This window comes from Pteropus medius, unplaced genomic scaffold (assembly GCF_902729225.1).
Source record: "Pteropus medius unplaced genomic scaffold, Ma_sr-lr_union100, whole genome shotgun sequence".
NCBI lineage: Eukaryota > Metazoa > Chordata > Mammalia > Chiroptera > Pteropodidae > Pteropus > Pteropus medius.
Window position 1 is genome coordinate 76,708 of NW_024349565.1, and position 27,017 is coordinate 103,724.

Genomic DNA, 27,017 nt, shown 5'->3' on the forward strand with positions numbered 1-27,017 from the left:
GCGGTTGAGGCTACTTTTACCATCTGCTCCTCCCCTCGGCCTCGGGGGTCCGAGTGTGATCACAGTGTTTAATGTCCTGTGAGGACACCGAGGCCCAGGAGAGGGACGTGCTGACCCAGAGCTGACCCGGATCCCGGCCCCAGCGTCTCTGAGGACCCCGGGCCCGACGGAGCCCTGATGCCCCCCACTGTCTCAGAAGCTTCTGGCCCCGGGACCTGGACTTTCTGGGTGCTCCTTGGGGACTGGCGGTGCCCCCCAGGGGCCCCTCCTCCTCCCACACCCCAAATGCCAGGTGGGCGGGGGTGGGAGCACAGAACCAGAGGCCAAGTGTCACCCCACAGGACACGGAGACCTACTGGAGCAGCATAATTGCTCAGCTGTCCCCAGCCCTGTCATTTTCAAGGAGGCAGAGGAAATAAAGTGTCACCGTGACTTGAGGGGGAGGGTGCCCTGTGCCTCTGAGCGGGGGGACACCGTGGGCGGCTGTGCACGTGGTGAGGCTGAGGCTGCGTTCCTGGCAGAATCTTGGCCTGAGCCCGCCGTGTGCCAGGCACCGGGTGGAGCCCGAGGAGGCCCAGCTTGGGTCGGCAGCCCTGACGGCCGTGGGCAGGACTACCTGGTCCCCACCCTCAGTGGGGACAGCGGTCCAGGGAGGTAAATGGACTTGCCCAAGGGCACAGGGGCCCCCGAGTCAGAGCCCCAGGCTTGTACCCTTGTAGCACACGGCTGCCACCCACAACTCAGGGACGGCTGGCACTTACCAGGTGGCCGGCGGCTGTCACCAGCTTGTGGGTGGAGAAAGGGAAGGCCTCGTTGCTCAGATCCGCATCGAGCACCTCCTGGAGAATGGCTCGGCTAGGAGCGAAAAGAGTCAATCGGACAGTCAGTCGACAAACACTCGCCAAGCACTCCTGGCTGTGTGCCCTGGAAGGGCACTGGGGACGTGGCAGTGAGCAGGACAGGTCCCTGTCCCCGTGGGGCAGACACGGTGCTCAGGCAAGCACACACCAAGACGAGCACGCACCAAACGCACCGTCAGAGAAGGGAGCCGCGGGGCGGACGCGGCAGACACGCCCCGCCGCGCCCCTTCCGCAGACTGACCGGCGGCTGCCTGCCCAGCTCGGGCCCGCTCCACAGGGGGCCCAGCCCGCACCCCCACACTTCCGGGGCGTCTTGAACCTCCGCCTCCCTCTGCATCCCACCCACCCCCCCGACCCTGTTAATCCTCAGTCACGCTTCGGGGCTTGGCTCCCATGTCACCTCCTGCAGGAAGCCCTCCCTGACTCCCAGAGTCTGGGCCAGGCGTCCCCCGCCAAGGTGCTCCCACCGGGTTGTACCCGCAGTGACCTGGAGCTCCAAGCCAACGGAGCCCCATTCTGCCGTGCCCGCCCCAGAGAGGGCACTCGGTAAACCGAGGACAGCCTGGCTTTGCACTGCAGGGCAAGCGCCCCATCGGCAGGAGACGGCCCCCACTTCTGTCCCACAGGGGTCCCCAAGGGTGCTGGGGCTGCAGGGTGGCCACCCCCACGGTGCCGGGAGCTGCCCGCCCACCCAGCCGGAGGTGCTCAGTGAGCTGCCGCCCCCGAGATCCCACATGACCCCCTTCCCCTCGGAGCCCACGGGGCCAGCCCCCGAGAATCCGGACCGTGTCCTCACAGGACACGTCCTGTCTGCAGCCAGAAGGACAGCTGGACACGGGCTCTAAAGTGTCTTCTCCACAGGGTTTGAAGGGCCCGACAGAGCCAGGGGAACCCCAGCTCCAGGCGCCAATCCAGCCACATCGAGTGGGCCAGGACGGAAAGGCGTCCGGTCTGGGGACCAGGGGCCTGTCCCACCCCGAGGGCGCCAGCGTGTGGTGCCGGGGGCCAGGGCTCCGGGCCAGAGTCCCAGGTTTGAGTCCCAGCTCCTACACTCACCCCCTCCCAGCCTCAGTAACCCCGCCGGCTCCACAGGGTCAGAGATGCCGCCTCTCAGGGCCCTGTGGGGAACGAGCCGGAAAACATGTGCCAGGCACCTCGGAGCCGATCGTCACACCAGCGACATCCACTTCCCTGCCACGGCCGCCAGCCACGCGGGGCCACTTGGGTTGAATTTGATGAAAATTGAAAATTCAGGCATGCCAGCCACACTTCAAGGGCTCAGTGGCCACGTACTGGCCTGCCCAATCATGGAATGTTTCCAGAACGTTCTAGCAAGAAGCTTCCCACATAACTCGGGGAGTTTAGTCCCGATTGGTGCTGGTGGGAACATTATTATTCATACAGGAAACTTTGGGTTATTTCTGAGAGAGAGAGGACACTCTGGAGGAGAAAAGTAAGAAATCGTCAGGGGGAGGACCGTGGCAGCCGTCACCGTGTCACCCGCGTCACCCACGTCCGCCTGGAGCAGCTTATAATGAGGAAGGATGAGGCTGGCCTGTCCCCTGGGGCGCCCTTTGATCCGTCTGTCTGGCACCCTTCCCTCCCCTGCCTCCCGCCTCCCCTACACTAAAAATAGTCATTCCTGGCCAAGATTGCTGTGGCAATGAAGCCCCAGGCTTCCGAGGGCCAGGCCTCCAGCTCAGGGACCCAGACCCCGACCGCATTCACCCCATTCACCCCCGAGGTGCGCAGGGCAGGCTCACCCAGGCGGAGGTGGAACCCGCCCCTCAGCATCGGGGCCTCCTGAGCGGACGTTGGGCCAGCGAGGCCCCGAGCGACCACGGGGACCCAGCGTGTCACTCCCTCTTCAAATGCCCTGCTTCCCCCGCCCCGGAGGCCTCCTACAGCCCAGGGTCAGAGACCCCGTTCAGGCCCAAGTTCACCGTGTCCTTCCTCTGCTCAGGCCCCTCGCCCGGAAGAGCCGGCTGTGATCTGCAGGCTGTCACCTCCAGGGTCCTCTGACCACACCGCCCCCTCTGGCCCTGTTCCTCCCACCTCCCTGCTGTTCCTAGGACAGGCAGGCAGCCCCTGCCTCAGGGACTTCCCAGCTGCTGTCCCCACTGCCTGGAACACTGTCCCTCCAGAGAGCTCCAAGGCTAGGTCCCCCGTCTCCTCCAGGGCTTTGCCCGAATGTCCCGTTTATAGACGTGGCTCTCCGCAGGCAGCCTGAAGTCCAACACTTGGTTCTACTCATTCATCCAGCAAACACTACTGTGCGTCTGTCCCGTGCCCCTGAGCGGGCCCACGCGCAGCCACAGCTCAGCCCGGGAAGGGAGCTCGGTCCGTCCACGACACAGCTCTGGAGCGGCTGGTGTGGTCAGCTCCGAGGCTCCAGGGAAAATGTGCCCCGTGGCTGGGTCTGAGCACCCGGACTCGGATCCTGGCAGGACCCGGGAACAGCGATGTCACCTGGGCACAGCGTGCTTCATCAAAGCAAAGCACCCGGCTTGGGGACGACGTGGCTGGAGACGCGCCTGCCTTTTCCCCCTCTTCCTCCCGCTGACGCTGGGCAGCCTTCGTGTCCCCTTTCGGAGCACGCTCTCCTCCCCCTCTTCCGCCCCCAGCCCCAGCCTGACAGACCCAGCACCCGAGCGAGCCTCCCGCCGCCGGCCGTGCCTGGGCTCTGTGGCCAGTGAGGGAGCGTCCACGCCAGGCGCCTCGTCTCTCACGGGGCCTGCAGCTCCTCAGGAAAGGTGATGACTCAGGCGTGTGGCCTTCGGAGGGCTCAAGGGGCCATATCCCTGCCAGCCTGGGCACTTAGGAGCTGTGTGACCCCGGGCCAAGGCCTCTACCTCTCTGTGCCTCTGTTTCTTCACCGATAAGAATAAGTACAATTGCAACCACCTCAGAGGGTTCTCATCAGGATTGGAGATGCTGGCACAGGACTTGGCAAATCACAGGCACACATTGGTGGCTGTCAACACGATGTGCTCCCCATCCCCCGGTCCCTTCTCCGGGAAGATCCCAAAGGGCACACCTGCCCAGGTGCCCCTTTGCCTAAGACCCTCCCGTGGCTCCTCCGCAAACCGGCACCCGAGGGCCTTCCGGGCTGTGGTTCCTCGTGAATGGGAACATGGCTCAGTAGATACTCATGGAATGAACGAACGAGTGAATGAGCCACCCACAGACCTCGTCATGGGAGGTATTTAGGGAGGTGTTTAGGGAGGTGTTTAGGGAGGTGTTTAGGGAGGGGCAGGATGCCATTCTCAGCCCCTGGAGCAGGCGGAACCCCGGCCTGGCTCCGCACACGAAATTCCCAGACTCCCAGCGACCCAGAGGCGGCCCACGGGCCCTGGCTCCTCAGATGCTGGCTCACTGTACGGTTTCGTCTGATTCTCATGGTAAGGGTTTTTCTGCACGTTTTTAGTGCTTTGAAAATGACCGACCCGGTACGGCGCCTCTGGGTTCACCAGCTCGTTTAGCGAACCAGAACGTCCCATTGTGGGCCAGCAAGTAGTTCTGCCCACGGGTCCCAGGTGGAGGGACTAGGGACCGGGTCCCGCGTGCGCCGGGTGCTTAGCTTCCTGCCGTCCCCTTACCTGGCTGGGCCCTGGATGCTGATCAAGCCCAGGGCCTCGGAGCTGTCGATGAGCTGGCACCGGAACCTCCGGTCCTGCAGCACGGCGAGGATGTAGGACGAGTTGTGCTGGGCCGCGGCGCCGCCCACGGCCAGGTAGTAGCCGTCCCCTGGAAGAGAAGCACCAGACGTGGAGCCGGGGGCTGGACGGGGCGCGGGGCAGTGAGGGTGGCCTGTGGCCTCGGGGCTGAGAAAGCAAATGCCACTCCTTGACAGTGAGACCCTCTCCAGGGGCCCTGGGTTCTCAGGCACGCGGGGCCAAACTCGGATTTCCCGGGGGCGGGGACCGGGCTGCGGGACCTCCTGAGGGCCGCACGTGCCAAGGCAGCATTTCCCGGGAGAGTCTGAGGCTTTTGCCGCTTTCCAAAGGCTCCCGACCCAGGAAAGGGCAGGAGCTGAGACACCGTCGCGCCACCAGAGGTTCGTGGGCCACCTCGGCCGGTGCCGGGAGGCCCCGGACAAGCCTCTGTGCCCTCCCAGCCTCAGGCCTCGCCTGCTCCCGACTCAGGCCACCGTCCCGCGTCCCCCAGCCTCTGGGCTCCCCGCCTCGCCCGTGTCAGGGCTTGCTAGGGCGGGCGCTAGCGGACCTGGCCTGCGCTGGGCGGCCGCCTCTCACCAAAAAGCCCAAAGAGAGCATCGGAGGGCGGAGCCTCCAGGGGCTCCGGGCACCGCTGGGCGCCGTGCGATGTGGACTTCATCTCATGCCCCTCCGTGTCACCGGATGTTCGCTACGGGCACATAGTCACATCTTCTGTGACACGAAAGGTGATTAAAATCCCATTTCAGATTGACGGCTGCTTTGTACACAGCCTGGATCGAATGCGAATCGCCGCGTCCGCTTGACTTAGTGGTGATCTGAGTGACAGGTGCGATTAACGTGTATGAAACACACGCGGTTAACGACGTGCCTCTTAGGAGCAGGAGCCGTACAGCTTTCGAGGCGGAAGACAGAACCACGTCTGCGCCCCGTTCTCCGTGTTTAGGGGGGTCCCCGGGACCTTCGGCGCACTCGGCAGAGCCTCCCGGGACGTGACTCAGGCGTCACTGTGCCTTCTTTGTCACAGCACTAGCCCGGGCAGGTCAGGAGCCCGCCACGCACACACCTCCCCGCCGGGCAGCTGTTTAATTTGATTCGGAGGCCCCGGCATCTAGGAAAAACACCTCGAATCAATTAGCACCTTCCGCTCACGCTCAGCTCCAGAGCCTGGACTCCCCACCTGCCCCCACCCCGCCTGGGCAAGGCTGAGGCCCCTTGAACCCTGGGGCCGGGAATCCACCAGAACCATCCAGAAGGGCAGGGCATGGTACAACCGTGGGCTGGCTCAGGTACGAAGTGCTTTCAGGACGACGTCCCCTTGCGAGGGGGACGAGCAAGGTCCCCATCCCCAGGACGGGGAAACGGAGGCTCAGGGAGGTGCCCCAGGCCCCCGTGCTCGTTCACCACAGAAGCACAAGGAGGCCATTTTGTCTCCACTTCACAGATGGGGAAACCGAGGCTCAGAGGGGGGGCCACGGAGCCGGGAGCTGGCCCAGGATTTGGGGACCTGCATCCCCACTGGGTCTCTCTGATCGGTCTCCCCGGCTAGACTCGCTGTCCGAGGTGGCGACCTCAGCTGGGCCCGGGCCTCCCCTTCCCGGGGGACGAAGGCCGAACAAAGTTCCCACCAGCCCCTGTCCAGGCACCTCTCGGACCTCCGCCCAGCCCCTTCCAGGCCCTGCCAGGCCCTGCCCTGCACACGGGCTGGCTCATCTCCCTGCGCCTTTCCAGCTGGCGGCTCCTACCCGTCCTTCCAAGCTCAAGGCCAGACATCACCTCCTCCAGGAAGCCTTCCTGGTCCTGGCCCAGCTGCTCGCCAGGACCTCCCGTGCCCCTCGGCCCCTGCCGTCCCCTGCACTTGCTCCCAGCACCCTCCAGTCCCCCCCCCCGCGTCTGTCTGTCACACAGCCCGCCGTGAGGTCCCAGAGGCCCTGCCGGCCGCTGTGGCAAAGGCTCCACGAGGTGACGAGCAACTAACATGGAAAACGACTCTACCCACTAACAAGGCGCACGTGCTCCAGCTAAGCCCACCGCTTCCCCGGCGTCCGCCCCCCCACGGCGGGGGGACAGGGCCCCCAGGCTCTGCGCCCCCAGAACCCTCCGCCGGCAGCCTCCAGCCGGCCATGGCTACTCAGCAGCCGGCCCAGAGGCCCTCAGCCCCAAACCGACCCCAAAGGACCCGTGGGCGGTGACGCGAACTTGTCCCACCACCCCTGCCCCCACCAGAAGTATAAACTTCGCACGGCCAGAACCTGCCCGTCTGGTTCATTGTCGTGTCTCAGTGCCCGACACTGGCCTGACACAGGGGCACGTAGGGACTATGGCTGACGTGGACAGGTGACCTGATTAACGAGTGAGCCCCTCTTTCTGGCTCCACCCCCCGTCCAGTGCCCAGGCCAGAGCTTGTCGCCTGGGGACCTGACTGAGTCCCAGGGAGGACACAGCTAAGTTTCCAGCAGCACAGAGCCAGGCCCAGAGCTGGGGCCGCCATGTTTTCTGAATAGGCTGACGGTGACCCTTCCCCTGGACGGCACAGTTCAGCAGTGCTGAGAGCTACAGGTGACACCTTTTCCCTCTGCTAATCCAGTCTCTCAGGGGTGACGATGGGTCCCTTCCTGGAGAAAGGCAATGCTTCTCACTCTCTGCGGATCTCAGGCAGCCTCCTTCCCCAGGGGAAGTTTACGGGGCTAGAGATTAGACTCCCCCCGTATGAAGCAAGGGTAGGATCGGGGGGTTGAGGTGACAGGAGACAATCTGGTTCAGGACAGCAGTCAGGACAGTGAGGAGTGGGCACTGAGCTCCTGGGCACCAGGGGCGTGCAAGCAGGAGCGGACGGACTGCAGGGGGCCAGCCGGACACCGGCGCGGGCACCGGGCCGGGCGTCTTCCGAGCATCTGCCCGGCTGAGGCGGGCAGTACGTGCGAGCTCAGAAAGCCGACTCGGCTCAGACGTCGGCAGGAGGGGCGGCCTCCTGCTGCCGGAAACGCAACCTTGTCCTTGGTCCTCTCTGTTCTGGGCGGGAGAGCGGAGCGCGCCCACGTGGCGGCTGCTCCAAAACGCCACGGTGTGGGCAGGTTCAAAGACAGAACCACTGAGAACTCCGAGCCCCAGCCTCGCCGCCCGAACGAAGCCCGCATTCAGCCTCGAACGAGCCCTCTGGTCCCCGGGCCCGGCCGCAGCGGGCACCAGGGGATCACAGAGCGGGGCTCAGCCGCCCGTCCCTGTCCCGCCCGCAGCAGACGCCTCCGGTCCAGGGGAGCGCTCACCTTCGAAGGCGGGGGCCAGCGGGGAGGCCTGGGGGCCGGGGGCCAGGCGGCTGACGGTCAGGTCGCTTTCTGTGCCTCCCCGGTGGTTCAGCATGCAGGTGTACACTGTCGACCCTGGGGCAGGAGGAAGACGGGTCTGTGCTGGCCCCATGGCACGTGAGCCGCCCGGAAAGCCCCTCATCCTAGAGATGCCACCGTGACCGAGGGACGTGGCAGGGCGTGGGCAGGTGACCCAGCACCGCCCCCCCGGGGGGACGGAAGCTTCTTTCTTCTTCGACTCTCCCCACCCCCACCCACCCGCCACCAAAGCTTTCAGGGGCAGGATTCACACCCCGTTCAGCCCGGGGCTCCCGGCGCCCCGCCCCGCCTGGCAGAGCTCCGCGAACGCCCGCCGACCGAAGGAGCGTGTGGTGGACGCCGGGCGGGTGGACGAAGGGCTGGGGCAGGCACGGAGGATAAGTGGACAGAGGGCAGGCGGAAGAGCGAACAGACAGAGCGGGGCTGGACGGATGGAGAAGCAGGTGGAAAAAGGAGGGGCTGCTGGGCAGGTGGATGGGCGGGGGCACTGGACCCCGTGGGAAGATTCATGGAGGCGAGCAGGAGGTGCTCGTGTCAGTGGGTAGGTTGGCTGGCTGGACGGATGGTGTTAGGGGTTGAACTGTGCCCCCCCCAAAGGAGTGTTGAGCCCTGACCCCCAGTATCTGTGAATGTGGCCTTATTTGGGAACAGGGTCTCTGTAGACGTAGTCGCGTTAGGATGAGGTCCTCGGGCTGGGCCCCGATTGCCTACGCCTGGTGTCCCTGTGAGAAGAGGGAGCTGTGGGGAGGGCGCCGTGTGACCCCGGAGGCGGGCACTAGCGTGACACGGAGGAGAGAGGCGGAAGCCCGCTCCCCGGAGTGTCGGGAGCGCCGTGGCCCCAGCTGGACTCTGCTTTTGGACTTTTAGCCTCCAGGACTGTAAGACAATCACTCCGGTTGCTTACAGCCACCCTAGGGAACGGGGACACATGGGGCTGGGTGCGTTTCAGGGGCTGGATGGGCGGGTGACATGATGGGTGGGTGGGCAGTAAAGAGATGAATATCCAGGTGTGGCATGGGACATACTTATACTAAAAAGAGTATCCATTCTTTATCTGAAATTCAAATTTAACTGAGCATCCCGGCCTTTTGTGAATTCTGGAAACGCTATTTGGGAAGAGGGCTCCCGTGCGGTGCCTGGGGTTGGGGGGTGCTCCCCAGTCCCAGGGGACGTTTACTGAGGGCCTGGTGCCCAAGTACTTTCTGGAACAAAGCTGAAGGGAAGAAAGGGAGGGAGATGGAAGGGCGGAGGTCGTGCAGCCCCCGGGCCTGGGCTTGGCGGCGAGGGCGGAGGCATCCGGACCCAGGGGCCCAGGGTCAGACCGAGGGGCAGAGCCACGTGCTGGAGGAGCCCAGAGGGGTCAGGTCAGCTCGCCACCGTGTGTCAGTGCCCGAGGCCGTGCCGTGGGGTTCTGCCTGGCACGGAGCACGGGGGGAGCATGGCCCAGCCCAAGTCTCATACCTGGGGGGCGGCTGACGTCGGCAGAGAACAGCCAGTCGGCGGCCTTCCTCGCGTCCAAGCCCACCAGGTAGAACTTGCCGAAGTAGGACATGTCAAACACGGCGGCAGCGCCTCTGCAGGCCAGGCACTCCTGCTTGATCTGAAAGGTTCCGGGGAGACGGGTACCACGGCGGCTCAGAGGCGCGCCTCCCCGCCACCGCGGGCACTGGGGCTCTGAGCCCGCCCGCTCTGAGCCTCCCTCCCGCCCCTCCAGCTCGGAAGTGCCATGACATTCTTCTCAAGCACAGGGAACGTGCCCAAGGTGGATTATAAGTCATAAAACAAAACTCGATACATTCAAAACGATTCAAGTCATACAGAATGTGCTACGTGACCACGATGGAATTGAATTAGAAAGCTAGCAAAACTGGAAAATCCACAGATCGATACAATTAAACGACACACTCCTAACGGATCAGAAAAATCACGAGGAGAATTGAAAAACGCCGATCTTAGAGAAGACGCTCTCAAAGCAGTAACTTAACTTCCCGCCCTGAGAAACTCGAAGAAAAAACAAAACCCAGAGCAAGTGGAAGAAAAGAAATACTAAACGTTAGGAAGGAAATCAGTAAAATAGAGAATAGAAAAAGAAGAGGGAAAATCAGCAAAAGCGAAGTTGGTGAACGGTTAGTTAGACCAACACGGAAAAAGGAGAGAAGACGGAGCATGAGCAAAAGAGAGGTCACCGCCGTTCACCCCCAGAAATAAACGAGGCCAGAAGGAAAACGGCGGGCAACTGTCTGCCGACAAGTTAGACGCAAAATGGACAAATTCCTGGAAAGACAAATTGCTGAAACGGACTGATGAAGACAGAAAATCTGAAGAGATTCATAACGAACAAACAGACAAACAAAAAGATCGAACTAGCCATTGGAAACTCCCCACGGAGAAAAGCCCAGGCCCAGACGGCGTCACTGGTGCATTTTACCGAACATTCAGAGAATTCATGCCAATTCTTCACGCCTCCCCACTCATTCCACGGGGCCAGCGTTACCCCCGGGGTCCATGCCAGACAAAGACATTAGAAGAAAGCCACGGACCAGTAGACCTCATGAGTGTAAATACACACACCCTCAACAAAAACCAAATTCGACAACGCGTTAAAAGGATCACGCGCCACCGTCGGGTGGGATCTGCCCCTGGAACGAGAGGTTGCTTGGTTAACATCCCAAAGTCAATTGCCGTAACGCACCATATTACTAAGAACGAAGGAGGAAACCATACGGTCTCCACAATAGATGCAGGAAACGTGTTTGAAAAAAAAATCCAACACCTGTTCGCGATAAAAACACCAAGTCGGCTAGGAACGAAAGGGAAGTCCCTTGACCTGATGAAGGGCGTGCACGAAAATCCCACAGCTGGCACCATGCTTCCCGGCGAAAGACCGAATGTCACCCCCTAAGCTCCAGAGCGAGACAGCGCTGTCCACTCTGCTACCTTCTACTCGGCATGTACTGGGTCCTGGCCAGGGACACTAGCAAGGAGGAGACAGAAAGACATCTAGACGGGAGAAGAAGTAAAACCCCCTCTATTTGCAGATGATGTGACCCTGCACATAGAAAACCCTAAAAACCCACTGAAAAACCTATTAGAACTAAAGAAAATGGTTCACCAAAGTTACAGGATACGAGGTCGATATACGACAGACAAATAAACACTATCGTAAGTCTATACACCGGTAATGAACGAAACGAATAAAATTAAGAAAATAATTCCATTCACACACCAAAAAGAATTTTTAAATGCCCATGAGTACATTTAACAATAGAAGTGTAAAGCTCATACTCTAGAAGCGAGAAAATATTCATGAAAGAAATTAAAGAAGACCTAAATAAACGAAAAGACACCCCACGTTTACGGAACGCAGACTCACGATTAAGGTGACAGCACTCTCCAGATTGATCTCCAGATTCGACACAATCTCTATCAAAATCTCAGCTGGTTTCTTGGCAGAAATTGACAAGATGATCCTAAAATTCATATGGAAATGCAGGGGGCTCGGAATACTCAAATCGATCATTAAAATGAAGAATAAAGATGGAGGACTCACGTTTCCCGATATCAAACTTACTACAGAACGACCGTAATCCAGACTGGGGGGTATAACCTCAGGGTCGACACGCAGATCAGCGGAGTAGAACTCGGGGTCCAGAAGTCGACCCGCACATTTACGACCTTCGACGAGAGTACCAAGGCAAATCCATGGGGGAAAGGCCAGCCGTCCACAAACGGTGCTGGGGCACCTGGGCACCCACGTGCCGAAGAATGAGCCAGACCCCTTCCTCACACCACACACGAAACTTAATCGAAACGCATCGAACGCCAAAGGACAAGAGCTACACCTGCAAAGCTCTTAGAAGAGAATCGAGGAGAAAATCTCTGTGGCCTCGGGCGGGGAAGCGCCCTCTTAAACATGGTACCGAAAGAACCGGGGACGAAAAAAAACACGTCGGTCGTACGTCGTGGAAACCGAGAACGTCCGAGCTGCCGCCAACGCCATCAAGGAAGCGAAGGACGACCGCAGAACGGGGGGAAATATTTCCAAATCACAAATCCAATAAGGGACTCACACCCGGAATCCACGAAGAACTCTCGCAACCCAACAAAAAGACAAATAATCCAATGTGAAAACGAGCCAAGTATTTGCATAGACGTTTCTCCAAAGGAGATACACAAACGGCCCATGAGCCCCACGGAAAGATGCTCGGCACCACTGGTCATGAGGGAAATGCACCCCCAAACCACGACGGGACGCCACTTCACCCCCACGAGGACGGCCGGAACCGGACGACAGGTGTCGGTGAGGACGTGGGGCCGTCGGGGCCCTCGCACCCTGCTGGCGGGAATGCGACGCGGCGCGGCCACTTTGGAAAACGGTCAGCAGGTCCTCAAAGAGTCAACGTCACCGCACACCCCGGCGAGTGCCCTGCTGGGCGTCCGTCCGCCCACGAGACGTGAACACATATGTCCACGCAAAACCTGTACGTGAGTGTCCACAGCAGCATCATTTACAGCAGCCAAAAAGTAGAAACGACCGAAATGTCCATCGACAGACGAATGGATCGAGAAAATACCGGGCAGCCACATGACGGATATTGCTCTGCACGAGAGCTAAGGACGCGCTGACGCGCCTAAAACGGGGAGGGACTTTATTACGTCAGGTGAAGGAAACCAGCCTCGAGAGACCACGCCATACCTGGTTCCTTTGACGTGACAGGTACGGACGAGGCGGATCAGTGAGACAGGAAGCAGATTGGAGGTTGCCTGGGGCGGGGGCAGGGTCGGGGTGAGGAGTAACTGCTAACGGGTGCGGGCCCCTTCTGGGGTAGATGAGGATATTTTACGACGCGGGATGATGGCACAGCTCTGGCGGATAATGAACCGCCGCCCCAATGGGTGGGTTAAGTGGGGAATTGTCTCAAAAAACTGATTTTTTTTTTTTTTTTTTAAGAAGAGAAACAGAGCCCTCCTTCCCTCCTCGGCGTGTACAAACGCCCGGCCGCATTTTCAAGGTCGTCTCGTGTCAGCCCCACTCGGCCTGGGCGCTCAACGCTTCACCCAGCTGCTGAGCAGATGAGCCGACCTCACGAGGAAAAAAAAGACGGGGCGAAGCTGCCCCTGACGGAGCCCACGCCGTGGCGGGGACCTGTGTCACCCCTCGGCCCACGGCGCGTCGGCCACCAGCCCACGAGGTGACCGCTGTCAGCAGCCTCACGCCCGGGGGCCCTCCGAGGCCCGGGGCGCGTAGACGCCGCGTTTGGGGTTACACAGTCGGACAGAGGCAGAGCCGCTCACTCGGCCGCGTCTGGCTGGCGGGACCCGGCGTGTCTGTTCCCGGCTCTGCACTCGGAGGTGGCACGTGGGTGGACCGTGGGAGTGGCGGTGAGGGGGTTTAAACTGGGGACAGGGGCCAACACCACAGATCGGGCTCCCCCGGGCAGTGGGGGGCTGGGGGTGTCGCTGCACAGCCCCCACTGGGCCTGCACAGGCCGGCGCACCCCCACGCAGCACCCTTTGTGGGGCACCCACCATCGGCGGGCACGGCGGCACCTTCGTGCACGCGGCTGGGTGTGGACCAACACCCTAAACAAGCTCCTGAACTGACTCTCGCCTCCCCAGGCCCAGGAAGCTGCCAACGCGGAGAGCAAGTGTGAGTTTCGCACTCGGCGAACGTTCGCGTGTGTTCGCGGGCCGAACGCGGCCGCGAAGCCAAGTTGGCATCTCCTCCGAGCTCCCACGTCCTCGCGAGCCAGAACGCCCCAGAAGCTGCAGGTGCAGGGGTGCCAGACGGAGCCCCGTCACTCCCCCGGGAGGCAGCCCAGGCCCCCCAAGCTCTAGGTGCACACGCCTCCCACCCCTTTGACAAGCCCCCAACTCCAAGACCTTTAACAGGGCTTCACCGCCAGAGCCGGCTTTGGGCGAAGCGTGTGACAGTTCCTGCCCTTGGGGACGGGCTGCAGAATTTGTGAGGCCTGGTGCCAAATGAGACTGAGCAGCTCGCTCGAAAGCGTTAAGAGCTTCAAGGTGTGACAAGGCGTGTTAAGCCAGCCCAGGGCGCTTCTGAGCCAGGGCCCCGTGTGTCTGCGTGGGCGGCAGGCCCAGGAAGCGGGCTGTGCTGCCTGCCTCCGGGTCCCCACGAGACACCCCCTGCAAGGATGCTTCCCAGGCCGCCTGGGCTCCGGGGACCCCTGGGCTCCAGCCCTGACTCGACTCCCGCACAGACACGTGAGTGGGAAGTCACTCTACCTCTCCATTCGGCCACGTGTATAGGGACACAGCAACGTTCCAGCCGACAATCGCTTTACAAAGGGCAAAGAAGCTGGCACTGTGCTTTCTGCACGAGCTGCCTGTGAGAACATCCCCGTGTGGTGCAAACTTGGGGGGAAGGCCTGTCCCCCAAGACCTCGCCACCTCCACCTCCAACGGGAGTGGGGAGCCAGGCGCTCGGGCGAGGGGCAGTGAGCTGCCAGGTGCCCCGTCCGACCGGCCCCACCTGCTCACTTCCAGAGTGAGAGGGACGGCAAGGAGGCCCCAGACCACGGTCCCTCCCCCAGCCCGGGTCTCTGTGCTTGTCCCCTGGCTCTGGAGGGGCTGCAGAGGGGGCGCTGCGCTGGGCCAGGGAAGGGGGCGGACGCGGCCACTGACCACGTCCTGGTGGGGCGGGAACTCAAAGGTGTGCTCGTCAGCCAGCAGCTTGCCGTAGGCGTGGTCCTGGTGCGCCCGGTTCCCGTAAGCCCCGTAGTAGTCGTAAGGGAGGACCTGGGGAGGGGGCACCAGCGTCACCGTCACCGGCCTTCCCCCCACCCCCCACCCCCGCAGACATGGCTCGGTGGGCCCTGAGCTGGTCCCGGCAGAGACCAGGATAGCAAAACAGGTCTGGCCCGGCCCTCCCCAGGCTTCACCCAGCCCGAGCGTGCTGTGGACACTGGCGGGGGTGGAGGAGTCCAGGCATTCCATAGTCGCACAAATGACACCTCGGTCACCGTGGTGGTGGGGGGTCTGCGAGCCGATGGGCTGAGCCGGTTGGGGGCCCAGGAGGATGGAGAAGGAACTGGGTGTCCTTGATGTGTGGGGTGACGGGAGGCCAGGGCCACTGTCACGGCTTTCAACTCAGTGCCAAGTGGGACAAGGCCCAGGGCCGCTGGCTGGAAGGGGCTGACGGAGTGGGAGGGCCCCAGCTGCTGTTGCCATGGTGACCCGGGACCAGGCCCTGCTCGAAGTGCCCCCTCGCCCACGGCGAGTCCCTTCCACGGATGAGGACCGAGGCACAGAGATGAGGAACGTGCCCCAGGTCGCAGGCGAGGGCCTGACGCAGCCCGGCATGAACCCGGGTGGCAGGTGGGCCCCGCGGGCTGGTTCCTCGGCTGCCACTCACCTTGGCCTCTCCTGGCCCTGCCGGCCGCGCTCAGAGACGCCCCCAGCCCCACGGTGGCGTGGCACCCCCCTCCCCCGCTCCCGACTGGCCGGCAGCCCTGGAAGCGGGTGGGCCAGCCCGTCCGTCCATGCCCCCTCCATCTCCTCATGTCCCGCCCCGTCTCCTCCTTTTCACAGAGCAGAGCAGACAGGGGTGCTGGCCGGGCCAGGCCACTCCGCTCCCCAGCGCCTGCTCAAGCCCCGGCCCCCGGGGGCCCCTTCCCTGGAGTCTCTGAAGGGGCTCGTCTCCCCGGCCTGACAGGGTGCGGCTCCCGTGGGCCCCTAGGGCCCGGAGGGCCATCCTGCTGGATGCTGGGGACTCGGAGCCACCTAGCCACCCAGCGCCCTGGACTCCCGAGGTGGCTCCCGGGCGGCGGTGGCAGGCCTGGCCACCTTGGGTCCTGCCGAGTTCCCAGTGCCCCACCCGTCTCTTCTCGCCCGGGTTTCTGGGAAGAGGGACTTCCAGAAACAGACCCGGCCAGGATGCAGTGGGCTCTGCATCCTCCCTGCCTGCCGGTCCTGTCCCAGGGCCCCCAGCCTCTCAGCCTCAAGGGGACAGCTGCTCCACCGGATGGTCTCAGGAGCCCCGCCTCCTCCATCCTCCCAGGAGACCCTCGTCCAGTGGGCTGCACCTCAAGGAGGCTCTGGGCTCCTGCCCTGGGGGCATGGGTCCCTACAGGCCAGCAGAAGAGGTGACGGTGTCCCAGGAGCAGAGGCCGCTCGAGAGCCCTGGCTCCCATCTCCCCTGACAACGGCCTGGAACGCTCCTTGGGATGTGGGTTGCTATGGAGATGGAGGATGGGCAGGCTGGAAAGGGGACTGGCAAATATAGCAACAGGAAAGAGATTTTAATTTGTACAAATGAGGATCAAAACACGACCCCGTGCTTGGGCTTAAAGCATCACGTCGCCTGCTCCCAAGGACCCAGCCCAAGGGGTTCACAGGAGGGTGGTCCTGATTGTCCTCTCCGAAGGCCTGGGCCCCTGGGAGGCACTGGGGGTGCCGGGGACACCCCCCCCCAGGAGGACACCCAGAGACCAGGATGCTGCTGTGAGATCCCAACTCACAAACGAACACACAGAATGTATAATTTTGTGCTAAATCCTCCCACTCACGTAAACTAACGGTTGCGGTTGCCCAAAATACATGAACAAAACTATGAGAAGATGCTCTAATTTCTCCTGTGAACGGGGGAGTGTAGGGTGCCGCCTGCTCCCTGTGGAACTCCAGCTTCCCCGGGGGCCCATTTGGACGATGGGAGGCCCGGCCACCCTGTGGGCGGTGAGTGACACCGTGAGGACATCTGCAGAGGAGGCGCCATGCGCTCACAGGCAGATCGACGGGCTCGGCTTCCCCACGTGCAGGATGAGTCACCCGCCCCGCCGCAGGGCAGGTCGGCTCGCCGGCCGCTGAGCCGGCCGCTGATGACAGCAGAGGGCACAGCCCCTGTGGCAGGTGGCGGGGTGAGGAGGGACCCGGCGGCGGGCGATGGGCGTGGGGCCTACTCACCGGAGCTGTGCCTTCGGGGGTGAACCACCCCGGCCGCTCCCAGCCATGCCGCTCCTGGAACACGCAGCCTTGTGCAAGGAGCTCCTGGGCGTGGGGACGACAGGCACCCTGCACGCCGGGCCGGACACCCCCGTGCAGGGCAGAGGGCGACTGATCTGCCACTTTATACCCGAGGGAGCAGAGGGCAAAGGGGCCCTGGAGCCCAGAACTGGGTGGGGCCCAAGGCCAGGCTCCCACCCCAGGGCCCCCACCCCCACCCAGGACTGTCGTCTATAGAACTACCTCCCGGCAAGGACCCAGGTATTTACGTGGGAGCCCGAACCCCAGTGCGGCCCGTGAGGAGGGAACCAGGATGAACGGGGTCCCAAGGGCGGGGCCCGGATCCCGCAGGGAGAGGAGGAGACGGCGGGGCTCTCAGCCACCACGCGCAGACGGAGCGAAGGGGCGGTCTCAGAGCCCCGACGGGCCCTCGCCAGGAGCCGGCACCGGCCTGGACCCCCAGCCTCCAGAACCACAGGGAGAAATGTGGCTGAACGCCCCTCACCCCCGTCTGTGGCGTCTGGTGATGGCGGCCCAAGCCGATCCATGCCCCGGGGGACCCGGCAGGCCCGCCCGTAGGCGCGCCGTACGCCCGGAGACATACAGGCAGCATCCGAGAGCCGGCCAGGCCAGGCCGGGCAGGCGAGGGGCGGGCACCGCACGGCCACCCGGGCCCCTGCCGCTCAGAAGCCCTGCTGCCCGTGTCGGGAAAGGCCCAGGGGTTGCTCGGAGCACCCTGCCGGCGGACGCCCGGGGGCGAACGGGCCACCTCATCCCCTCAGCCGCCCCGCAGGTGGGGTGCCACCTGCCCCCGTCGCCCCAGTGCGGCCGGAGCCGGCCGGAGCGGCACCTCGTGCAGCGGGCCCGTCCTCATGTTGCGGCCGGCCAGGGGCTCGTCGTGCGGGAAGACGATGGAGTAGTTCTTGGCGTAGGACTCGTGGCTGCGCTCACGGATCCAGCGGCCGTGGCCCGTGAGCGAGCAGTGGAAGCGCCTGGCACAGACGGAGAGGCCGGTCACCGTCCCAGAGGCCTGCTGGGCAAGGGCCGGCCAAGGCCCCTGCGCAAAGCTGGACCCTCGCCCCCTCCACCCCGCGCCTCCCTGGGGCTCGGGCAGCGCTGGCTCTCCACCTCCCCGGGGCCTCGGCAGCCCCCGGCCCTGGTGAGCTCAGCCTCCTCGCCTGCAAGCCCCCCAAATGCACGGTGCCCCCCTCCAGCTGCAGGGCTGGGGTCAGACGCCTGGCCTCCTGTGCCGGGGCCCCGCAGACCGCAGCTCCCAGCCCCCGGCCCCGTCCCTCTCTCTCCACCTGCCGGCCTCTCGCCGGCCGCTCCTCAAGGCCACCTCCTCCCCCGCTCTGTCCTCACGGCCTCCTGTGCCAACCGCGCCAGGGCTGACGGGCTCTGAGTTCGCACACAGCTGTAGCGAGCGCGATTCTCCGACCGGGCAGGGGAGCGGAGCGGCCTCAGGACAGTGTGGCCGACATTGTCACCGGCAACCGCGGCTGCGCAGTGCAGGCGCGTGCTGCCCGCAGGAGCCCTCCTGCCACCCCTCGGCGTGGCCTCGTGCAGGAGCCTCATGTGTGGGGCCCACAGTCTGGCCGTCTCAGCACAGGGACCCCGTCAGGTCGGTGCGGGGCTACCCCGAGCCAGCCGCTTCCAGAACACGCTGCAGGAGAGGCAGCGAGGGAGCCTGGCCAGGGGGCTGGGGGGACCCCGGAGGCAGCAGCGGGGTGCGCGGTGGGCTGCAGCAGCAGAGTCCACTCCGTGGTCAGACTCGGCCCCGGGCCCCAGGAGCCCAGGTGGCTCGCCAGGGATGGGACGAGGTGACCTTCCCAGCCGCTCGGAGAGCGTGCATCCCGGGGAGGGGGTTCGGGGGGCTCTTTCACTTCCTCAGGCCCCGTGGGTCGTGGGGACTGAGGAGGTTACAGACGAGGGAGCTGGGCTGCGGCATGGCTGGGGGACCCTCCACTGCCAGACACCCTGCTGCCCTCCGCATGTCTGTGGGTGTCAGGGGCGTGGCTCAGCCCCGTGGGAGCATGGCCAGGGGTCAGCAGGGGGATAAACCTGGCGGCCGGCAGCCAGGGGCAGGGCTGGGGCCGGGGCCGGGGCCGAGCCGCCCTCCTCACCTAAATAAGGGCTGAGTCCCCCTACGCAGACCTGAGGACTTTTCCTACAAACAGCAGCCCGCACTCCGGGCCCTGCCCACGCCAGGTGCCAGGTGACACGTCCACACACGGGAGCCTCATGCACACTCTGCCCATTTCACAGACGGAGAACCAAGGCTCAGAGAGGAGGGAGGGCTGGCCAGAGCCTCACAGCTCGGAGGAGGAGGGGCTGGGATGGCCGACAAGCCCGAAGCCGAGTCTACACCTGCTTCACCACCCCGCCACGCGTGAGGCAGTGGCCGTGGCCCGGGGGCCAGCTGGTGCCCGGGCGGCCCCAGAAGTCCCACCTACAGCCCAGATCCAGACACACCCTGGACCCGGCCCCGGGCTGACGGCCTGTCCAGGCACCTCCCTCAGCTGGCCTGTCCTCCCGAGGATGGGAACGACACCTTCCTGCTCTGACCATCGGGAAAAACGACACAGGGGAGCCCCAAGCCGCGCTGGCTCTGTCCCTTCCCTCGGGCTTCTGGAGACGCCCTGAGCAGCCCCCTCATTTCCCACCTCTCGGCTGGGTTTGTCTCGTATCTGTCCCCTCGCTCAGTAGTGCTGGACGCCCAAGTGGGTGCAGGCAGCCGTCCAGCCGCCCAGTCGGGGGCTGGGTACATAGGAAAGTCCCCACATCAGTGACTGGTTGGACCCGGGAGGCCATTAGTCGGCCATCTCCTGGGGCGCACGGCCCCAGGCAGGAGAGTGTGCAGGTGAGTTCGCTGCCCCTGGCCCTCCCCTCTGGGCCCCAGCAATCAGGGGCTCCCTCCCGGCGCCCTCTGCCTCCCAGCCACGAAGCGGACGGAAGGCCAGGGCCGGCGGCGGACAGAAGGCCAGCACGTCCCCAGCTGAGCAGGGGATCCGCAGCGGCCTGGGGGCCTCAGCCAGCCAGGGGCGAAGGCCACCTGCGGCGTGCCCTACAGCACCTGACGCGCTGCAGCCCTCCCCCAGCCCGGGAGGGGGCGCTGTGCCAGCCCCGTTAGCAGTCCCGGACACTGGCGGGGGAGGCCGCGGGGGAGGCCGGCGTGAGCCCCAGTCTGTCTGACTGGCACTGGAGCCTCGCCCCGAGGGGGCGCAGCCGGAAGCTGGATCCCTTCCCACTCCGGCTGACCCACGGGTGACTTCAGGCGAGTCGCCGCCCCCGTTGGCGCCTCCTGTCTGCTGTGTACAGCAGGAGGGGCTTGGACTGGCCTGTCCCCGAGGCCCCTTGCAGCTTCATCATTCTAGAACATTCCTCTCTTGGGAGAACACACGGGCACAGCCCTAGGTGGACTCCCAGGCAGCCACATAGCAGACCGCGCTGTGCCTGGCTCCGCAGAGGGAGTGGCCATAGGGGGCATCTCTGTGCCTGTCCGTCTGTCCCTGTGGGGGCCGGACATCCCCCTCGGTGGGTGTGATGTCCTCTCCAGGCCAGGAAGGGATGAGCTTAGCAGGAGATCGGGGCACACTGAGCTGGACTCGCCGCCCCCCAAAACCTCCAGCCTCAGCTGGGGTCTGCCAGCAATGGAAGCGGCAGAGAGGGTCGGACACCCACGGGGGCCCCTCCAAGCTATTGCCTCAGAAGTGCCACCTGAGGACGAGCCCCTGGCCCCCTGACCCCCGGCCTCCGGACCTGTCTGGCCTGTATCGCTGGCGCCGGCCTGACCGGCAGAGAACAGTGGGGCCGCGGGGGTCCCTCCCAACGCCGACATCAGCATCCCCCGCCTCAGCTCGGCTGGCTCGGTGTCCGTGTGCAGACCTGTTGCCGAGGGTGTCACCTGCACGCAGCCCCCCAGCACGTGTACCGCTGGGGGACACTGCTCGAGACTGGTGTGACGTATTCCGGTCTCTTTGCCACTGAGCAAAGCAGCCTCATCTCCACTCAAAGCCGCCCAGCTCCCGGCCCCCACACGCATGCCCATTACGGTCCTTGCAGCTCAGCCCCGCCCCCCAGGCCTCCGTCCCCCCATCTGCGGGGTGGGAGGACCTGGTCCCCCAGGTAGGACCTGAGGACGAGAGATCCCGGAGACCGTACGGCACTGCCCCCTGCTGGCAGCCTTCGTCCCTGTTCCTTGCTGCCGCCTCTTCCAAGAAGCCCTCTGAATTTTGGGGACGGCTCCTTCTTAAATAGCCCTCACTATTCACCCCACCCGCCCAATGCCAGGGCGGCTGGCCAGCGGACGCCCCCTGCCTGCGGGTTCCGGCACCTACTCACCTGATGTCACCTGCTCACCTGATGTCATAGCTGTACATGTCCTTCTCCGGGCGTCCATGGACGATCCAGTGGGCCAGCTCCTGGCCACAGCCGCCGCCAAGCATCATCCCTGGCAGGGGTGCGGCCATCGGTCTGTAACCATCCCCGGAGCCCCCTCCCCCAGTTCAGTGCCCCTCCCATCTCTATGGGCAGCATCCCCCCTGGAACCTCACACCTGGGGTGCTGCATGCCTTCCGATGAGACCTCACCCCGCCCCGTGGCCTCTCCGGTCTCCACACCCTTCGGGAGCTGCAGTGCCCGCCGGGAAAGGCCACGGGGGCCCGGGGGTAGGGGGCTGTCGCCCGCACCCACCTGCACTGTTGAAGCCACAGCCCAGGAAGAATCCTCGGAGCTCGGGCGCCTCCCCCATCAGGGGCTTGTGGTCAGGTGTGAAGGACTCTGAAAGGAAGGCGACCTGAGCTCCCCCCAGGCGCACACACCCGGGGCGGTCCCTGAGGCGGGGGTCTGCACGTGCCTCCTTCGTCCAGACCCTCCCCGTCCTCGAGACCCAGCTTAAGGCCGCTTCCTCCAGGGAGCCTCCCCGGTTGCTTCTGCCACATCCCCCCGAGCTCCTTGGCATTTCCTGCCAGAACCACCCAGCCGGAGTCGGGGTCTGCCTTGCGGGGTCCAGGGGTGCCCCATGGCCATCACTGCTCCCCGAGTCCCCATCGCAGCGTGTGCCCCCCCTCACAGCACCGGCTTCCGTCTCTCACTGCCAATCACTCTCGCCCACCGGGCCGTGAGTACCAGGTGGGCACGGACGGGGCTTCGCTCGCCGCCCTGCCCCACGGCCCAGCACAGGGCCCAGCGAAGGCAGGTGCTCGATGAACGAACGCCCATCGAATGGACGGACGATCATAAGTCCTTCGGGAAAGAGGGACGGGCCTCCCGCCTCTGCTGCCGGCGTGCCTCGGGCAGGGGCCGGGACGCGGAGGGAGAGGGACCCTCAGGCACAATTATCAACGGCTGGACTTGGCAGCCACAGTCCTGGGTTCCGACCCCACTTTGCCCCATCCGAGCTGTGTGACCTTGGACAAGCCGCTTCAGCTCTCCAAGCCTTAGTTCCCTCATCTGTAAAATTGGGATCACGGTTCTCAGCTCTCGGGACCAGGAGTTATTCTCTCTACAGATATATGGAGCCCACCGTGCGTGGCCGGGGCTCGGCCCTGAGCGTCAGTGCTGGACGAGCCCCAGCGGCGGAGCCGACACCAGCGAGGGCGGCAGAGAGTGGACACGCAGAGAAGCAAAGCAGAGAATGTCCGGTCAGTGGGGACAGGGGGCCCGAGCGGCCGCAGGGCTGGCCGGTCCTCACAGCCCTTTCTGGAACAATGCTGTCCCCAGGCTTCCGATGAGGACACTGTGTGGCTTTCGGTCTGATTGACCCCAGATCACCCTGTGAGTGAGCCGTGGACCTGGGACCGCTGGTCAGGGCTGCCAGCCTCCCAGCCCGAGTTCTTCTCCTCTGGGACCGAGCTCGGTCCTGCTGCCTGGGACGATCAGGGCCCGACCTGGGGGGCAGCGTCCGAGCCGCAGGAGGCCCCAGGCCTGGGGGGCCCGGGGAGGCTTCTGAGCAGCAGGAAAGGCGGGGCCCTGGAGGGCAGAAGCTGCGGCAGTACCCGGAGGTGCTGGAGGGAGGCCAGGGCACCTCGGGAAGATGGCGGGACGGGAACAGAGGGGAGGCCAGGCCGCGGTCCTGTTCTGGGATGACCCAGAGAGCATTTCGGGAGAGCTGGGGACGTTTCCAGGGAGGCCGGAAGTTCTGAGCAGCCTCAGAGGGCATCTGAGGAGACGGCCAGCGGGAGCGTTTCAGGGGACGAGGGTCTCTTGACTGCTTGACAAATGACTCGAGACAGAGCAACATGAGGACGCAGGCCGCTGGGGACGTCCAGGCGGAGCAGACAGGGCCCGACCCTGGCTCTGACCTCCTGAGCCGAGATCTCTGCCCCTCCTCCCTCGCCCCGCTTCCCCGAAGTCAGGGGGCCCGGGACTTCCCTGTGCTGACCCAGAGGCCAATGGCCCTTGACTGTGCGCGTCTTCCTGGCCGGGAGAAGCGCCGATGTCCCCAGAAGCCTCGCCCGCGGCTGCGAGACCAGACACAAGACGTGCGTGCACAGGCAGCGGGCCTCCGTGGGGGGCTGACACCCCGGCCTCGTGACGGCAGGACTGCTGCCCGAGCCCCGGGTCATCGGCCCACTCCCACGCCCTGCTCCCCGAGCCCGGCGCTCTGGGGCGCTGCCGTCCCGCCCCCCATGGCTGCCGCGCACCCCACATGCCTCTCCTGAGGACGTCGGCTTCCTCGCGTGTCGAGCAGGTTAAAGCAGCCCGGGGGGTGTCTGCGCTGACACCCAGCGTGCCGTGACGGAGCGGGCTGGGCATCGGGACCCCCACCCCGGGGATCCCCGCCGCCCCTGCCGCCCTGGCCCGCCCGGCACTCCCTGTGCAGCCTGTGGACGTCGCCTCGCCCGTGGCCTCTGGCTGCCCACTGCGGCTTGCTGGCCCGGGCGCGCCCTGCGCACACGTGTGGCTTCCCCTGGCTGAGAGGGTGCCCGTCACCCCCTTCACAGACGAGGCCACTGAGGCACAGGGGACTCAGAGCCTCAGACACAAAGTGTCCTCTTTGGACAACGCTGTAGGGGAAGCTCCGTCCACGGCCCGCCATGGGGCCAGGCTCGCCCTGCTCGCCTGGGGTGCGGATGAAATAGCGGCTGCGTATGCCGGGGACGAGGGACACGGATCCCGCTGGGACACGACGGGGGGGTGTGTCCAGGCACACACGGCCTGTGCCCCCCCCGGAACACCCGCCGGGCGCGGCTGTCCTGCTCTGGGTGCCCGCCCCACCCCCGCCGCCCCTGTGCTCCCGTCCAAGTCACCCGACTGCTCTGGAACCCCCGCCGGCCCGCACGGGCGTCTCTGGCACAGACGAGGTGCCAGCTAGCGCAGAACGAAAGGCCAGCGCGTGACGCTGCAGGTGGTGGTCACGGGGGCTTCCGGGAGGACCACACTCAGAGTCCCGCAGTGGCAACATCGGGCTCCGAGGCCAGCTGGAGCCCCGCCCAGGCCCCAGAGGTGCCCTGTGCCAGGACCCCAGACCAGCAGCCCCGTCCCCTGCGCCCTCACCCTGGCTCAGGTGGCCTCCCTGCTGGGGGCCAGCTCCTGGGGCTGCTGCCGTGCGTGCTCCGCCTGGCCTGCGACAGGCACCTGACTCGGGGCAGGCGGGGCCAGGCAGAGGGACCGAGCCAACGCTGTGCATGCCCCTCCACACCACAGCCCCGCTTATCCTGCCCCTCAGCCTAGAATCTTATTCTGGAAGCTTCTCCATCTGCACACAGCCTGAGACCCGGTTCAGACAACCCACCCCGTCCGCATCAGCCTCTCCCGCCCCAGGGCGCCTTACGCTCCGGGCCACCCCAGGATGGCACCGTCCCAGGCCATCGAGCCATCGAGCGGTCATTTCTCCCTGCTGAGCTGTGAGTCGCTTGGGCAGGGATATGTCAGGTCATCTTTCAACTCCCAAAGCCCAGCCGGGCAGGCAGCGGGCCCTGCAGGAATGAGCTGGCGGTGCTGGGCTGAGTCTCCCCCAGCCCGGGCACCGGCCAGCAGGGCGGGGGCAGGGCTGGCCGCGCATGCCCCGGGGGGCATTCTGGGAGCTGAGCCCCTTCTTCAGGGCCTCCCTCTTGCCCCGGCCTCCTTCAGCTCAGCTCTCAGAGGCCGGAGCGGGGCGGGGCCTTTCCAGCTGGGCGGGTGCGCAGCCCTGTGGTGCTGGCCGCTGAGGCCACAGAGCGCGGGTGAGGCTGAGGGTCCGGGTCCTGGCCAGGCGGGACACCCAGGGCAGCAGGGATCGCAGGGTCCGAGGCTGAACGGGACCGGGGGGTCTACAGCCTCCTACAGCGGCACTGGGAAGGGGCCTGACCCGCCCCCCAGCCTCACAGGGTGCTGGGAGGGGCCGACGCCCATTTTACAGATGAAAACACTGAGTTCCAGGGACCAGCCGAGTGGGGGTTGCAAACCCGGCTGGGGCGTCGGGAGGAGCTCACTCTGGGGTGGGAGGGCAGGCCGTGCGCCCAACGGGGCAAATTCCTGCCCTGACGAGTCAGGTCTCTGGCCCACAGAGAGGACAGCAACACCCACTGCCCAGGAGGTGACAAGGGAGGTGAACCCCAGGGTCGGCTCGAAGGAGCCCTGACGTCCAGCCCCAGCTCCCAGGCTCCCCACTCACCCGGGCCACAGACTGTGGACTTGACTCCTGTCTTCTCCAGCACAGGGACCCGGTTGACGGCGCCTTCGATGTGCTGGCCGAACACCTCCCAGTCCAGGTCGAAGAGGCCGAAGGCAAACTTGTCCGACACCTGGGAGGCGGGTGGGGTCCTGCCCTGTGACGGCCGCCCGGGAGCTCCAACGCGCCCGCGTCAGGCGGGTGACGGGGTAAGCTGGTCCCCGCAAGCTCCCTCAGCTCGTCTCTCCTCATCAGCCCACCAGCGGGGCCTGTCCGCTCCCCGTCCGCGCCCAGGCCAGGTCCCAGCGCTCGGCCCTCGACCGGAGGCCCTGCTTCCCCGGCCGGCACCACACACGCCAGACCACACCCCCCTGCTCTCAGGCCACCCCTGTCCCCGCGGCACCTGTGGTCAGCAGAGCCCCGCATGAGCCGGCCCTGCTTACATCCCCCCTGACCCGCAGCCACGCGAGAACGGCAAGCGTGACCTCGCCCCTTGCCCACCGTGCCACCCGCCAGGCCCCACTGAGAGCCCTGCCCAGATCCCTGTCTGCAGACGCCCCCACTTAGCCTCACCTCGTTCGGTGCGCAGGTCGACCCCCCTGACTGTGTTACCGCCTCGTCTCTTTACTGTACGTCTCCCCACCAAAATACAGGCCTCTAGGAACAGGGGCTTCTTTCTGAGTCTCTCTCTTTCCCCAAAAAGTAAAACTGTCTCTGGCCGAAGTGATCAGTCATTCAATGTGTGGACTAAATGCGTGTCTATAAGGGCGGGCATGGTCCATGCACGTTAAGAGGGCCGAGGGAGACACCGGTCTATAGTCCACCCCAGAAGCTTCCAGGAGAGGGCCCAGGCTGGGGCAGACGCCCCTGCGGTCGGGGGGTGGGGAGGGCCCAGGCTTCTGCTGCCAGACAGAGGACTTGAACCTCCGCATGATGTCGAAGGCCTTCGCTACATTTTCACAGCCTCTAACTACTGACGCTTTGAGACGAGCCCTCCACCTGCCTCAGGGCTGGACCTACCTGTGTAACACCAGGTCCTGTGGAGGTTGGAGGAAAATGAGTTTGACCCTTGCAGGGCCAGGGGACCTGCCAAGTTTCAGGTAGGCACCCAAGGAGCTTCAGGAGGGGAGCTCTCCGGAAGAAGGCTTCTCCACGCTGAGACGTAGCCCCAAAACCCTCCCTCATTCCCTCCATGTCTCACCTCCTCCCAGAAGATGGGGTTGGCCTCATAGCCCCCCACCGACAAGGCGTCCCCTTGGAGGCGGAGGTAGATTGAGGCATCATGGTCACGGACATTGGGCATGTTCTGGAAGGCGAGGCAGAGAGGACAGCGGTCAGCCAGGCCTGGGAGGTGGGCCCGGCATCTCCTTCAGGGGTCCCAGGCCCATAGTGGGCCCAGCACCTCCTTCCTGTTGTAGGACCCTGGGGGTGAGGGGACGAGGAAGACAACCGCAGACAGGGAGATCTCGGCCAGCACCGGCGCCTGCAGAGCGTTGCATGGGTCGGGTTTGGGGGAGGGGAGACTGAACAAGTCAGGCCAGGGTCCACCCTCTGTCCCTCCAATCTGCAGGGAGGTCAAGCCTGT

General features: G+C 64.7%; 1 protein-coding gene across 11 annotated transcripts in view; it reads right to left on the reverse strand.

Annotated features, from left to right (window-relative positions):
- The window catches only part of SARDH (sarcosine dehydrogenase), a 55,407-nt gene that overhangs the window by 14,676 nt on the left and 13,714 nt on the right, over positions 1 to 27,017 (reverse strand). For all 11 annotated transcript variants that reach the window (XM_039882911.1, XM_039882909.1, XM_039882914.1 and 8 more), the window contains 11 exons: positions 26,634 to 26,738; positions 25,436 to 25,565; positions 21,532 to 21,618; positions 21,199 to 21,289; positions 17,690 to 17,831; positions 16,801 to 16,884; positions 14,524 to 14,637; positions 9,340 to 9,478; positions 7,801 to 7,914; positions 4,460 to 4,607; positions 762 to 855 (listed from right to left, as the gene is read on the reverse strand). In XM_039882911.1, the coding sequence (XP_039738845.1) occupies positions 762 to 855; positions 4,460 to 4,607; positions 7,801 to 7,914; positions 9,340 to 9,478; positions 14,524 to 14,637; positions 16,801 to 16,884; positions 17,690 to 17,831; positions 21,199 to 21,289; positions 21,532 to 21,618; positions 25,436 to 25,565; positions 26,634 to 26,738 (1,248 nt within the window). The remainder of the gene's footprint in view (positions 1 to 761; positions 856 to 4,459; positions 4,608 to 7,800; positions 7,915 to 9,339; positions 9,479 to 14,523; positions 14,638 to 16,800; positions 16,885 to 17,689; positions 17,832 to 21,198; positions 21,290 to 21,531; positions 21,619 to 25,435; positions 25,566 to 26,633; positions 26,739 to 27,017) is intronic.